This window comes from Heterocephalus glaber, unplaced genomic scaffold (assembly GCF_053883595.1).
Source record: "Heterocephalus glaber isolate CG9 unplaced genomic scaffold, H.glaber_assembly_v1.0 deba00001509, whole genome shotgun sequence".
Classification (NCBI taxonomy): Eukaryota; Metazoa; Chordata; class Mammalia; order Rodentia; family Bathyergidae; genus Heterocephalus; species Heterocephalus glaber.
Window position 1 is genome coordinate 43215197 of NW_028258325.1, and position 16358 is coordinate 43231554.

At 34.3% G+C, this 16358-nt stretch overlaps 1 protein-coding gene across 25 annotated transcripts in view; it reads left to right on the top strand.

The window, feature by feature from the left end:
* Nucleotides 1-16358, top strand: part of Fip1l1 (factor interacting with PAPOLA and CPSF1) — a 75969-nt gene that overhangs the window by 4124 nt on the left and 55487 nt on the right. For 13 of the 25 annotated variants that reach the window (XM_087187648.1, XM_013073967.3, XM_004849716.4 and 10 more), the window contains 6 exons: nt 1381-1438; nt 2754-2857; nt 11415-11479; nt 12248-12355; nt 12835-12965; nt 13253-13321. In XM_087187648.1, coding sequence (XP_087043774.1) covers nt 1381-1438; nt 2754-2857; nt 11415-11479; nt 12248-12355; nt 12835-12965; nt 13253-13321 — 535 coding nt within the window. The remainder of the gene's footprint in view (nt 1-1380; nt 1439-2753; nt 2858-11414; nt 11480-12247; nt 12356-12834; nt 12966-13252; nt 13322-16358) is intronic. The other 12 variants (XM_087187645.1, XM_087187647.1, XM_004849717.4 and 9 more) reach the window with 2 other exon arrangements.

Genomic DNA, 16358 nt, shown 5'->3' on the forward strand with positions numbered 1-16358 from the left:
GAACAAGGAAAATCTAACAGTTAAAAGTTTTAGTTTCTAGGGCTGGGCATTTGGCTCAGTGGTTTCGCTCCCTGCTATGCAAGCGCAAGGACCCGTGTTCGATCCACGGTACCAAAAAAAAAAAAAAAGTCGCTCAAAGTTTTAGTTTCTATCTTTTGTAAGGGATGGTGTTCCAAAATGCTACTGTGGAGATTAAATTTGTTTAATTCATTAAATTGAGAAAAAGTGAATTTTAGAAGAGATTAGGAGAAATCTAATGAAGAGTTCTGACCTATGGCAGTAGCTGGACATTTTTGTTAGAAGTACTTCTAAGTTTTTCTGAGACATGGGCCAATCCAGTTTTTTTGCTGGATACATCAATTTTCCTTTTTGTAAAATGAAGTGTTGACTAATTCCTCCTGACAAAATTAAAATTATTTAAAAATATAAGAATCTAATTATGGTTCTATAAGTGTTGTTGGTTAACTTTGAGCTTGAATCCTATGGCAATGTATTTTACTGTTATACTGTAAGTAATTTTTTGTTGTGAAAGGATAAGTTTACTAGAGTTAATTGTTTTAAAATTCATCAAAATTTAAAAACTGAAATTCAGCAAAATGATGCCCCTAGTTCCTTAGTAGTATCAAATTCAGGGACCATCTTGCATGAAGATACATTTTTTTATCTTAAAATTTTATTTTAATAAGATTGATGAAATAAGAAACCAGGGAAAAGTATGTATGTTAATTGAATACTAAAAGAGCTAATGTGATCATATCACAGATCTGAGTTTTGAAATTCAAAGGAAAGAGGAACCTTGGCAGGTTACATAGGCCTTGGCAGGTGCAGTAGAACCTGGCACACAGTAGACGTTTAGTAAAGATTTAGGATTAAAATTAGGTGAGTTGGATACTTTTAAATTTATAATTTAATAGTATTGAGAATTATATCCCACTGTCAGATTGCAAGTCATTCACAAATTATAGTGGTATTTCCTTTCTGCTTCTAATGTGGTTTTTTTGTTTTGTTTTGGTTTTTTTTGTACCAGGGATCAAACTCAGGTCCTTGCGCTTGCGCAGCAGGCAACAAAACCACTGAGCTAAATCCCCGGCCCTCTGATGCGCTTTTTATTTTCTTTATTGTCCTGGGGAGGAACCAGGGCCTCACATGTGCTAGTCCAGTGCTCTGCACTCTAATTCTTACTTCTAATGTTAAGTACTTATTTTATTCAAGATATTAGCAATAACAGGAAAAAAGGCACATTTTCCCATCCTTGTTATTACCATCCAGTGGAGACAATATCTTTAGAAAACCTTAACAGACATAGCTTAAAAATAGTAGTATAATCTATGTGTACTTTCAAAAGCAGTGCCTGACATAGGTACTTTTTGTTGTTTGTAGTGCTAATCCTCCATCTGGAATTGAAGATGAAACTGCTGAAAATGGCGTACCAAAACCGGTAACATTAACATAGAACTTTGAAATCCAGTTACTTTCCTATTTAAATCCTTTACCAGTAACTTTGTAGTTTGCTTAAAAATAGAACCAACATTTACCATGGCCTCCAGCATTCTGTGTGATCTGGCCTCTTACATCTCCTGCTTCACTTGGAACTATCAAAAACATTATAGGACTTAGGAGAACAAATAGTGGGAAGAGTCTGCAGAAGAAATGTAATGTCCAAAGTCCTGATGTGCTAAGAACTGAGTAGTCAAAGATGTACTGAATAGATAGATCATAGTGAGCTTGATTTTCAAAGCAAACATTGAATCCTGAAACTTAAGTTTGAAGTTATGGTTTTTTAGCAATTATTTTTTTATATGTGAATAGTCCCTAACTTCGTGCTCATTAAATTGGATATTTGGGGGGCTGGAGATTTACCTCAGTGGTGCCTGCACCTGCCTGGCAAGCACAAGATGCTGAGTTTGATCCCCAGTACAAAAAAAAAAAAGGTATCTAAGAACCAAGATACATCATGGAAAGGTACAGCTTCCCAATGATGAATGTAACTGTATTGGGTACCTAAATATACCAATAAACTTAACGGGAAAAAAAATTGAATATTTTGAGTAGCCTATGAATATTTGTACATGTTAATCTTGTAGAAAGAAGGAAATTTATTTTGCAAACATAAACTTCTATATAAAAGTATTTTGCATAGGTAATATTCTTTTTTTTTTGGTACCGGAGATCGAAATCGGGACCTTGTACTTGTGAGAAGGGCTGGTAATATTCTTATTTACTATATATAACTAAGTTTATACAGTACTAGCCTTTTAGAGCAATAACAAAATTCATAAATGGTCCCACTTTAAAGATGCAAGTTATTCCCTCAGTGATTTTCATGAAGAGCCTCTTCTAGATGTAAATGAATGCTAAGAGTAAGCAAACTGCTCCATTACTGTTTGGTACTGTTTGGTAAGATTCACAGTATCAAGGTTATAAAGACCTTGATACTGTGAATCTTACAGTTGTCCTCTTATTTATGTACTTTGCCAATAATTTCTCAAGTACTTATTTTTTTATGACTTTACCTGGTGGATATCTTACTACATTGCTTTAGATCCTTTTTGCAAGAGGGGCAGTTATAAATAGTAAAAAAAAAAAAGTTATGTAGAACATTAAAGTTGAAATACTGTAGGTAGCAACTTTATGTGTAATTTTTTTCTGTAAAACTCTCAAAACAAAAATAGAGGATGGCTACTTTTTTAGTGATTAAGTATTGAAATGGATTATTGAATGTATTTTATAACTGTTTGTTTATGTTGGTGTAGAAAGTGACTGAGACTGAAGATGATAGTGATAGTGACAGTGACGATGATGAGGATGATGTCCATGTGACTATAGGAGACATTAAAACAGGAGCACCACAGTATGGGTAAGTTATTTTTAATTAACAAGTCTTTGAAAACTACATAGTAAACATATTGTGTCTATATCAGATTGTCAGTCCATTGTGTTTAAACTTTCTACCTCAATGTGATATAAAAGACTTATTAAAATTTCACAACAAAAATAATTCTTTCCTAAACAAACTGTTAGTTAATAAAGAAGGTAAATGGAAGCAGCAGTTTTTGATTCTTGTGATTTAAAATATTTTTTAAAAAATTCTGTGGTTAGAATTGGAAAAGCTTAAATTGTAATTTCATCTGTGTTTATCACTCTTTCACATTATTACTTATTCAAACCTTAGTTTAGGTTCCTAATTTTTTTCTTAGCCAGTAAAATAGTATAAAATGTATTACTTTGGCCTTCATAATTTATTTTTCAAGTTGTTAATTATTCATTAGGCGTTTTAGGCCAATGTACTAGTCTCAGGTTCCACAAACTAGACCAAGTAAGCAGATTGTCATTGTCTCACTGAGTGCATAAGGAATCATAAAAATGAACTGTGTTAAAGTATTTATACATTGTGATTTTGTTAGGGTAGTATAAATTGAGTCAGTGTTGTTTTGTTTTTAAAATCGGCTCTATGGCTAGGCATGATGGTGTACACATGTAATCGTAGCACTCGGGAAGGCAAGGCAGGAGAATTGCTGCAAGTTTTTAGGCCAGCCTTGACTTACATAGTGAGTTCAAAGCCAGCTTGGACTAATAAAAAAAACAATCAAATTGGCTTTATGATGTGGTTACTAAAATTTGTACCATGGATACATAGAAAATCATAAAATAGCTTCAGTAATTTCATTAAGCAGCCTTACCTGGAACCAGTCAGTATACTGTATATGTAAATACTTTTGAATATTTTATTTCTTCAGTAAAGCTACTTTTTTCAAAAGTCCTTTTTCAGAAAGATTAAAGGTATTCAGTTACTGTTATAGTAAACTTTGGATTATAATGATTATATAATTTTGGGGGGTTTTTTTTGGTACTGGGGATCGAACTTGGGACCTTGCGCTTCCAAGGCAGGCATGGTGCCACTGAGCTAAATCCCCAGGCCTATATAGTTTTTTTAAGCAACTTTTTAGAGGGTAAAGAGATTTAGTTACTCATTAAGGGGTAAAGTCTTAATATGTTTTTCATCCCCACTTGGGAAAGTAAGTAATTAGTATTGAGTTTTATAATACTCACAGGTCTTTTTACTAGTAGGCCTTTATCGTTTGCATTATGATGATCATTGCATATTTAGTAGATTTTGTTTTATCAAGTTATTTGTATTTGCAAGTATAGGACTATTTAAAGCAAAGTAGTTTTTCTTATATATCCCTTGAAAACCAAAAGAAAGACAGGGAGAAAATATAATTTGGTAAAATATTTGTGCATAGTATTTTTTTGTTGTTATTGTTGTTGAAAAATTATGTATTCATTTATTTTGCACATTGCTCTAAAGAAAATTTGGAACTCCTGAAGTTTACAGATATTTTCTACAAATTATCAAATGAATTGTCTTGCTCCAATAACATTAAAGTTGTTCTCTCTCTCTTTTTTTTTTCCCCATTAACTTTATTGGTACATTTTAGGTATACAGTACAGTTACATTCATCATTGGGATCTTGTACCATTACATGAGTCTCTTGGTTCTTATTTTTTTCCCCTTCCCTTGCCCTCCCTTCACCCCCTCCACCCTTCCCTGTTTGGAAAGACCTTGTTTCCATTTTATTCCTCTTCTCATATTTTTTCCTTTCCCTCTTTTCCCTTCCCCTACCCCTCCCAATTCCCCTGCTCTTTTAGACCTTTTCTTCCTGTTACACAATATCGGTTATACATTTTTTTAAATTACAATATTAAGATCTAGGAGACATTACCACAGATTTTACAGAACTTAAAAGGATATAGAAAGCATATTACAAAAATCTTTTTTGAAATAAATTTGACAACTTCTAAGAAGTAACTTAGAAGACAAATTAATGAAACTAACTCTGGAGGAAATATAGAATTTGAATAGCACCTATTAAAGAAAGTATATTCCTAGCTTGAAAACCTACCTATATGACAACAGCAGGCTCATAAACATTTTAACTGATAAATTATATCAAACAAAGCAGAAAAAAAGGGAACACTTCTCCCCTCATTTTAGGAAATCAACTTTGTGCTAATTCTAAAACTGGATAAAGATAATAGAAGAAAAAAGTATGAAATTTGTTTAACAAAACAAACTATTAGAAGTCAGATCTGGCAGTCTGTAGAAAGTGGTTTTGTTATAGGGATGGCAGTGTTGGTTCAGCATTGGAAGATCCACCCCCAAAAGTCATCATTTTAACAGAGGAAAGGAGAAAGCCATATGATCCTGTCACTAATTGGAGAAAGAGTATTGGACTAAATTCTACAGCTGTTCATGGTAAAAGCTATCAGGAGACTAGAAGTAGAACAGAACCTTCTCAACAGATCAAAGACATGTACTCCATACTTCCAACAAAAACTCCTTCTATGAATGGAGACAATACAATGCTTTCTCCCTAAAGTGGGGAACAAGGGCATATATGCCTACTCTTCATCTGTCCATTAGACTTTGAAACATAGGTCTAAATCAAAATAGTCTGGCAATAAAATGACACAACTAGGATAGGATTGTCATGGCAGAAGCAAAATCTTTATTATGTAGATGAAATGATCATCTACAGAGAAACTACTGAGAAATCTCTAGGAGCCCCTAGAACTTGTACTTGAATTTAACAGGATTAGAAAACACAAGGTATATATAAAAATTCAGGTCTGTGTATACTTGCTATAAATGAAGAACTGGATATTGAAATTTTAAAGTTATGTACGAGTAGAAAGGACCCAGAAAAGCCAAAAACAACAAAAACAGTGTTGGAAGACGTTTAGCACCCAATTTTAAGACTTCTTCTAAAGCTACAGTAATCAAGGCAGTATTGGTGTAAGGAAAGACATATAGATCATTTGAATAAAGCAGAGAATCTAGAAATAGAACCACACATATATGGTCCACTGAGTTTTGAAAGATTATTTAACATTACCATTTTATAGAATATAAACTCGATTCAAGAGCCGAGGAAGAGATAGTGTCTTCAGCAAACAGCAGTAGAACACCTGGTATCCATATATAAAAAATTAACCTCAACCCTTTTTTTCCATACATGAAAATAACTTGAAGGGATCTACGAACCTAAATATGAAAGCCTAAAAGTATAAAACTTTAAGAAATTATAAGGGAAAATATTTATGAATTCAGGGTAGGCAAGAACTACCTAGGATACAAAAAACATGATGTATAAAAGAAACAAATTGGTAAATGAGATTCCATCAAAATTTAGAACTTTAAATGACATCATTAAAATGAAAAGTAGTCCTTAAACAGACCATATTTACAATGCATATAACCTATGAGCAGAATATATAAGGAATTCTTAGAGCTCATTAATAGACAATCCAATTAAAATGTAGACATAAGAAGATGATTAATAGCCAGTATAGCACAAGGAATGGTGTGCAACTCTAGAAAAATACTAATCAGTACAATAACAAGATAGAATTATACACTCATTAGGGAGATGAAGTCAGAAGTTTTAAAAGCCTTGTCATGACTTTTTCTTTTTGTTGGATTCTCCCTCTTTGTGTTTAATTTGTCACGTCCAATGGATTCATTCTGCTGGGTTTCCTGGGGTTGTGATCCTCATTGTCTTTTCCTAGGGTATTGTCTAAAATTTTTTGGAGTGCCGGTTTGGTATTCATGGTGCTCCTGAGGTGCTCTTTATCATGAAAGCATCTTATTTCTCCATCAATTTGGAAAGATAGTTTTGCAGGGTACATCAATCTTGGTTGGAGGCTGTTTTTCTTTAGGGCTTGAAATACATCACTCCCAGCTGTTCTTGCCTTGAGGGTTTGCATTGAGAAGTCTGCTGTGATTGTGATGGGCTTTCTTTTGTATGTGATTTGTTTCTTTTCTCTCACTGCTTGTAGAATTTTATTCTTCTGTTTGATTTCTGGAATCCTAACTATTATATGCCTATGTGTAGATTTTTTTGATCAAGGTTAGCTGGAGTCCTATATGCCTCACTTCTCTGTATGTCAAGTTCTTTTCCCCTCCTTGGGAAGTATTCTGCCATTACTTCTGTGAAGAGTTTTTTTATGTCATCTGCACTCTCTCCTCTTTCTTTATTGACTCCAATCAGTCTTATGTTATTCTTCTTTGCATCGTCTAGCAGCTGCTGGATTGATTTCTCATGTTCCCTAACAATTTTAAGGCAATTTTTCTTTTCCTCCTCACTAATTGCAATCTTATCTTCTATATGTGAAATTCTATCCTCACATTGGTTCATTCTGCTGAGCAGACTTTCGATGGAGTTTTTAATCTCTTGGAAATCTGTTTGTATGTGTTTTATGGATTCCATTTGTTTCCTATGTTGGGATTCCATCATGTTCCTCAGATCCTCTATTTTTTTATCTGTGTCCTCTCTAGATTTATTAATCATGTCTTGCACCATGAGCACAAATCTTTGCTGTTATCTGAGTAATTATTTCTGATTTCATTTTTCCCAGATCCTCTTTTGTTGCCAGTTCAGAGAGTCCAGGTGGTTGAGTATCAGAGTGTTCCATCTCGTTTCCCTTTGGGGTTGCTGTAGGTGATCTGAAAGTCTGTTTTTGAGGCTTGTTTATGTGTCTTCTCATTTCTCCGGGGTGGGGGTGCTTCTGATGCCCATGCAGCTCACCTTCTGTGCCCTAGGAGCTTGGGATGGCAACAGGGGAGCTTCCTTCCGGGTGCTGGGACCGACTGGCTGAGCTTCACTGCCCTAGGAGCCTGGGATGGAGGTGGGGAGCTTCCTTCCGGGTGCTAGGACCCGCTGAGCTTCTCTGCCCTAGGAGCCTGGGATGGAGGGGGGAGCTTCCTTCGGGTGCTGGGACCAGCTTACCTTCTTGCCCCTAGGAGCCTGGGATGGAGGCGGGGGAGCTTCCTTCTGGGTGCTGGGACCAGCTTACCTTCTTGCCCCTAGGAGCCTGGGATGGAGGCGGGGGAGCTTCCTTCTGGGTGCTGGGACCGGCTGAGCTTCACTGCCTTGTGCACGGTATTTTTAGAGGCTTATTCTTCTTCTTCTTTTTTTTTTTTTTTGGTTCTGGGTATCAAACTCAGGACCTTTCGCTTACAAGGCAGGCAGCAGCACCACTGAGCTAAATCCCCAGCCCGAGGCTTATATATTTTTGAGACAAAACCTCACTATGTAGTTCAGTCTGGCCCTGAACTCTCTATGTAATGAAGACTGACCCCAAACTCACAGTGATCTTCCTACCTTAGCCTCCTTCTATTGGGATTTCAGGCATACCCCAGCATGCCTGGCTAGAGGCTAATTTACAGAGCAAAATGTATTGAAAGAATACTAGTTATTGTAAGTAGTTGGAAAGTGAAAAATAGCATTTTTTTAGGAAACGTGCTTTTGTTTTATATATCAGTAAGGCAGAGGGAAAAGCAGATCAGAGTAGGAATAATTTGTTTTGTATAGGGCAGTGTGTTATGACTGAGGTTCATCTAATTTATACTTTTTTCCAATTTTTTATTGTAATAAAATTCACCTTAAAGTTTTTAGTAAACATTTTAAGTACATAATTTGTCTGGTATTTAAAGTAAAAAGATCGTGTGCTAATACCAAACCATAAGTGACTGATTCCATTGTTTTTGTATTTTTCCATCTTAACCATGATACAAAAGAACTCTTTATTAAAATTTCATCATGAAAATACTTTTCTTAACGATAAGGTTAATTAATTAGGTAGAGTTGTATGGAAGCACCAGTTTTTAATTTCTGAATTTATTAGTTGATGATGGGATACAACAAAATGATAAAATAGTCCTTATTTTCCAGAAGTAGTAAGGGAAACAGGTAAGTGGGCAGATACTTCCAGTGCAGCATAAGTGCTAGAAGTACATACAAAGTGACTTAAAAACTTTGATAGTTGGTAAAAGCCTACAAATGTTGAATATCCCAGAGGTAACATTTGAACTTTCTCAGATAAATCTTGAGACAGGCAAAGAACTGATGAGTTTAGAGAAAGATTGCGGCTTAAATAAATAATCATAGTAGAAGGATGATTTGGAGGGCCTACTTTTAACTGGAGTGTGAGGTAGATGAAAAGGGATGGTTGAAGTCACTTAAGAAGTTAGAATGTTTTTGTTATGTCATTGGTGGAACTTTAAAAAGTTTTTTAGGTAGGTTATGTTATGTGGAAAGATTTGTAGCAGTAGTTGGGATGGATTTGATGGTGAGAAATTAGCTAATGGATTTATAGTTGTCCCAGGTGAGGTGACAGTCTTATCTAGTAGAAGTAGTATAGGAATGGATGGATAAGGTATATTTGTGTGAGTCGTAAGTAGAAGTAGTGGCATGATTAGCTGGTTGGTTATGGATGAAGAAGAAGCTTAAGGACTAAATAACTTAAAGATTTCTTGAGTAGTTAGTTGAATACATAGAGGAACAAGTTAAAATAGATTTAACACATTTAAATGTTAGTTTTAAAGTTCTTTTAGAAAACCCAAGTATGTCTGGCACTTAGTGGAGCCTGAGACATTATGGAGGATAATGGTCTATTGGACAGTGTATCAGATTTGCTTAAGGGCGATTTTCTGTACAGTAAAGCTTCTCTGCACACAAAGAATATAAAGGCTTGGTGGCATTAAAAAAAAGTGATGTTTTAAATGGCAGAAGAAGTAACTAGCTAGGTAGGGTATAGGAAGAAAAGCTCATTTAGCAAACATGTATGGCTCAGACTTTTATAAAGTTTATTGATTTTTTTTTTCTTGTAGCACTCCTATAAGAGGACAGTTTCAAGATTGTCCTTGATTTTTGTACAATAAACTTTCAAACTAGAATTTATGTTCATCATACTATCCATTGATATTTCTAAACTGCTTTTGCTGTGCTGAATTTGGTTTGTTGACATATGAGGATCATGAAGACAGGAACCATATTTATCTAGCTCATTTTCCCTCCTTCATCTAGACCTGTGGTGGTAGACCTACGGCACACGTGTTACTTATTTTTCTTTTAAGACAAAACATGTTAATGTCTGAGTTGGTTTTTTTTTCTAAACTTAAACCTCAGTATTCAGGTTTAATTGTGGTATTGGCATTTTGTGATAAATACTGTACATGAGTTTTGGAGTGCAGTTTGGGTACTCATCTCTAAAAGGTTCACCATCACTAGTCTAGACCAATATTGGACATATTTTTCTTGCTCAATAGGCATTTATTAAATGAATCATTTTGCAGGTTGGTAATGATAATGCTGCTTGATGATAGTAACAGTTTAATTTGGGCTACTTTATACTTTTTTGCATTTATAGCAATGGAGCTACACTTATTTTATTGCATTTGTCCTTTTTTTAAAAAAAGTAAAACAAAAATGATGGTGATAATGTAATTTAAGCCTAAGTCCCATAAATTTAGTAAGTTGGAGATAGAAAACACAAATCATTATTAGACCCCAAAATCAGTGAATCATCCTAAGTCCAGGTGGCTAGACTTGTGAGAGTAAAGAACCAAATTAAATAACATGCATAAATTGTGAGAAGTATACCACTGAGCATTTATCTGTAACTTCGGGTCTTTATAATATATTTGTTCAGTGTGAATCATATCTTCTTCTCCCCGTTCCTTCTGTCCTCTTCTCACCAACTTCCTCAATAATATCTAAGCTTATTTATTTTAGTTAGTATGTTTGATTTTTCTACTCATACAAGGATGCTTGAAAGAAAGTAGAAAACTGTCTACAAACATTTACACACAACTTATGGGGTTTAAATTACTTGGCCAAAGTTACACAGCTAATAGTTGACAAAACTTGAATTTGAACATGGATTTGTCAAACTTCATAATTTCTTCTCTGTCATATGTTAAAGGGTGTAACACAGTAATTTTTTCAAGTGTATAAATTCATTTAACCAAGACCTGGATCAAGATATGAAACATTGCAAGCATCCTAGAAGTTTCCCCCTTTTTAGCTCAATGATTGACCACCTACCACTAGCATATACTGTTCTGCTTTCACTCCAGACTTATTTTTTAATTTCATATAAATGAGTTCATTTTTGTGAACAAAATACTCCATGGGTAATTGGAAGATGTTTTATCAAAAATATAAACTGTGTGGAGGACTAAAATGAAACCACTGAATTTTGTAACAAGGTAAAGAAATCACTTACAGTATTGCTGTATGTTGAAGAATTAGGAGGTAAGGAAATAGAGGTATGTAAACTATCCTTTCTCAGCCAAATTTCCTGAGAAGTTTGATAATTGAGTTAGTGGCCAGGAGATTTTTGAATCAGACTTTTTTAAATGTATTTTTTTTTAATTGAGCAAGTGACAGACTTTTAAAATTAGTTTAAAACATTTTCTAAAATGTGAGAATGTCAGTCTATCCATTTATAGCTATGTAGCTAGGTGTAGTTCCATTGCTATAAATGAATCAGTGTGAGTAAAACATTGCATATATTACTGTGTTGTATACTTTTATGTGTCTCAGATCATTTTTATTAATTTGTTTTAGGAGTTATGGTACAGCACCTGTAAATCTTAACATCAAGACAGGGGGAAGAGTTTATGGGACTACAGGTAAAATTTGTATTTGTAGTTACATCAATGAGAAAAAAAGGCACATGTCTTGAATAGCTCATAAGTAGATTGTAATAGCTTTTATTTTGTGGGTTTTTTTGTTTTTTTTTTTTTTTTTGTACCAGGGATCGAACTCAAGTCCTTGCACTTGTGAGGCAGGTGGCGGAACCACTGAGCTAAATCCCCAGCCCTGTAATAGCTCTTTTAATGAATGGTATTGGACCATATGTCGTAGACATCAACAAACTTTATATAAATGGCCAGAGTAAATATTTTAAGCTATGCTGGCTACGTAGTATATTGTTCCTTGTTCTTTATTACTATTATTGCTGTTGTTTGTTTTATAGCCCTTTAAGAGTTAGTCTTTCTTCACTTATATGCTGTACAAAACAGTGATATAGGGCCAGAGATTTAGCTCAGTGGTTCCACCACCTGCTTCGCAAGTACAAGGACCCGAGTTCGATCCCCAGTACCAAAAACAAAAAAACAAAACAGTGATACAAACATAAAAGTTAACAATTTCTTATTGGTACAGTAATCCCTTATTTATAAGTAATAAGTCTCTAATCTTCCCATCCAGTTTATCTTCTAGTTACACAATAAAGTTTGTCTTAACCTACTTTTGCCTATGGTAAACAGTAAACATGTCCTTTTTCAATTCCTTGCCATTTACTGTGCCAAAAATAGTAAAACGTGTTGATGTTTCTGTTACATGTTCTAGTTGTTGCTTATGTAGCTCCTTTACCATTTTGTATTTCTGTACATTAGGAACAAAAGTCAAAGGTGTAGACCTTGATGCACCTGGAAGCATTAATGGAGTTCCACTCTTGGAGGTAGATTTGGATTCTTTTGAAGATAAACCATGGCGTAAACCTGGTAAGATTATTGTGGATGTATTAATTTAAAGAAACTATTTGTGTATCAGAAAAGTAATTTTGACCATCAATTTAGAATATTGTTTTTTTAGTGTCTTTTTTTTCTTTTTTTGCCTTAAGCAATTGATGACTACTAAGGACTTGTGTAACTAAATCTTACTAGTGAGCTAACATTCCTTTGTAGACTTGGATAATGTTTGTTATATATTTTGATCAAAATGTTTTATAGTGTTTTTCTTTTATGGTGGTTAATTTTGAGAAGTAGTAAAATTAGGAATGGTGAGATTGATGCAACTATAAAATTGTATTTTTTTTTTTTTTTGGTATCGGGGATCGAACTTGGGTCCTTGCACTTGTGCAGCAGGCGGCGAAACCACTGAGCCAGATCCCTGGCCCCTAAAATTGTATTTTTATGGTTCTTATTTTTGATGCTGTATAGAGTTGAAATATTTGCACATTAAAAGTATGTTTTGTCTGTAGGTGCTGATCTTTCTGATTATTTTAATTATGGGTTTAACGAAGACACTTGGAAAGCTTACTGTGAGAAACAAAAGAGGATACGAATGGGACTTGAAGTTATACCAGTTACTTCTACTACAAATAAAATTACGGTAATTAGTAAACATTCCAGAATTCCCCTGCCTTTTCTACTGTCCTATTTTTATGTCCCAAATAAGTCACTTCTCCCTATAAAGATGGTTAAATACTGTATTATAGTTTAAAATTCTCATTGTCTTTATCATGTTTGTTTTTTCCCTTTCCTTTTAGAGTTTCATATTAATGATTATCTTATTTTCTTAGTTTCATGTCACAGACTAGCCATAGCTAGTTTGTCTTATATGGCCTATCAAGTAAAAATTGTGTGGTATCTTAATGGGGAATATGTTATTTAACTTAGGCCGAAGACTGTACTATGGAAGTTACACCAGGTGCAGAGATGCAAGATGGCAGATTCAATCTTTTTAAGGTGAATTTTAGTAAATTATCCTTGGTTGCTCTCATTTTTGTTCTTGAGTCTGCTCCCATACCACTATTCAAGGGACAAATTTAAAATGAATATAGCTGCCTTTCTTCCCAACCCTTCAGCTTCCTGGTGACTTACAAATTTGCTGATTGTTGTTTTATCTCCACTTTTGCAAGCATGTGTATTTATAGCCTATCATACTAACAAATGCCAAGTAAAACTATTCTTTGCTATATGTTCAGATTATATTTTATGTATAGTACATGTTTGCTTGTAGGATATAAAAGTATGGCAACAGATTTTAACCTTTATCGCACAATTGGAGATTTATTTTTGCTGATTTTCTTTTAAAAAAATAGGATGGTGATATGTTTGTTATCTATATGACACTGAAATCATTGCTATAATTTCTCTTGTAATTCAAGAGATTTTCTAGAATTTTATACATTCTCTGAGAATCTCTGAGAACTCAAAAAAAATGGGATAAAGCCATTGATTTTTCAAATTAATATTTAGAAGGAGCAGGTTCATGTGAGGGAAATGAAGGCTGGTACTACCATTTGGATATCAAGTCTGACTTGGCTTCTCCATGCTATGATATGATCACAGACACAGTCAAAAGAATAATGTCTTCATACTTGCTTTTTGAAACTTGGTTGGGTATTCTGCTTTCTTTCCCTTAATATTTGATTGTTACATTGAATAACACTGGGATAAACACTGGAGCAGCCTTTAGATTGGGTTGTTTACTGAAGGAACTTTTGTGATCTGGATATGGAACTTTAGGCCCATTGAGGGACTACAACCCTGTCTACCGAAATAATGCCTTATGCAGTGCATGTGCTGTGTCTGAAGATACAGTTCTGTTAGACACAGTTCTGTACAGAGAATTTAATTTTAATTTACATTCTACTATAGGTATTTGTTCTTGTCCTGTTGTAATGTTTGATGCTATCTGCCGTCTTTTAAATGATTATCAGGTTCTTTGGGTGATATTCTCTACTTGGGCATTGAATAGTTTTTTATTCTTGATTATAATGAGTAGATAGACAAATTGTCTTAATAATGAACATTTGCAGTGGTACTTTTTTTTTTTAATTCAGATATGAGAACTGCCATTATAAGCTGTCAACTCCTTTGTACTGTACTGTATGTTTTAGAGTAGACTTTTAAAACAGAGTGAAGAGAAATTCCTTTAGGCTGGTCTCTCATTGAAGGTAGCCATCATGAATATATTTTATATATGTATGTATATTTTATATATATATATTGAAAATTTATTTTGAAGTGTCTTTGACTGAGAGGTTATTGACTGTTCGATTCTCATTAAATTGATTCTGAATAAGAACTTGATTTGCCCTTATAGTGTGTTAATAATGTTTGTTAGAAATATTGATTTAGGAATAGGGTGTATATTTAATAATGTGGACGACAAACTTCTTTTTGTTATGTCTATCAGGGTTTGTAAGAAATAGAGCCATGATGAGAAAGACTAGCCAGCAAACATATATGTAGCCAGTAGGAGCTATTTTAGCAGTAGAAAGTGTATAGATCTGGTTTTTAGAATAAGAAGTGGCAGCCGGATGGATTGTAGAATGCAAAAGACTCCAAGGGAGTCAGGCCAGATAGGGAGCTTTTGTGGTGCTGTAAAGAATGAAATGAACTAAGGCTTGAACTCAGTGGTGAATTGTGATTTCTTTTCATACCTCCTGCAAAGGTAATGTCATTCACAGTCAAGTGACAGACAACCTGTCAGCCTCTTTTTTCTGCTTCTCATTATGTAAATTTTCAAACATGGTAATAAGTAGTGATGCTAGTACCAAGGAACCTCTAGGTTTTTACCATACAACTTCATTGGTTATTAACATATTCACATTCCTAAGGTGAAATACTTGCATGGTGGTAAGTTTTGTTTTTGTTTTTTTTTGAAGTACTGGGGCTGCAGCCCAGGGCCTTACACATGATAAGCAGGTACTGTAACATTGAGCTATATTCCCAGACCTTTATATTGGTTTTTATTTTGAGTTAGGGTCTTCCTAATTACCCAGGCTAGCCTTTGAGTCTGTGATCCTCCTGCCCCAGCATAGCTTGGATTACAAGCGTGAGTCCCCATGCTGGGCTAGGTTTTTGTTGTTGTTGTTTGTTTGTTTTTAAAGAAAAATGAGATGAAGTTTTATAGAGCTAAAAATAGTCTGTCAATTGGGTATAAAAACAGTTGTATCATTACATAATTTGGGATACGGAGCAAGAAAGAAATGACTATTAGGAATGGGTAGCATTGTAAGAAAAATTGGCCACAACATTTTCTTAAAACACTTTTTTCTATCTATATGTGTACACATGTATATACATATGCATTTTTTCCTCTTCTGGCAGGATGTAGTATGAGTTTTGTTACCTGTGTTCTTACATTTCACAATTACTATGTTTCTTGATCTGTTTTCATCCATTAAACTGAGCACTTATTTACTTCTTTAATGTGGAAGCACATGTCCTTCACTTTGGGGATACTTTTTTCTTGTTTTACTTTTTCTGTTCTGTTTTCTGTTGGAGATTGACCCTCTTAGATTAGTGTTCTAACTGTCCTATATTTTCTCTAGGGGAATTTTTTCAGCCTTTTAACCTTGCTATTCAGTTTTCATTTTTGCTCTTTTTTTTTAATATCCAGGAAAGATTTTATTATCTCACTGTAATATCCTATCTTTTTGTAATAATCAGTATCTTTTCTGTCTCCTTATTTCTCAAAGGATGTCAATTATAGGTTGTTTGTTTCTGTTAGGTTTTCCTTTCCTGTACAGTCTGTTTTCTTCAAGTTGACTTTTTTGTTTGTTACTTTTGGCCTTTTTTTTTTTTTTTCTTTTGGTTCTGGGGACCTAACGTGGGACCTTGAGCTTGTGAGGCAAGTGGTGGAGCCATTGAGCTAAGTCCGGGCCCTATTTTTGGCTTTTGATTTAGACTTTTCTCAAATGTTTGTTGATCCTTGGCCATTCATTCATGTTAGAGTGGGCTACCAAAAAGTTGAATGGAAGATCTATGCATG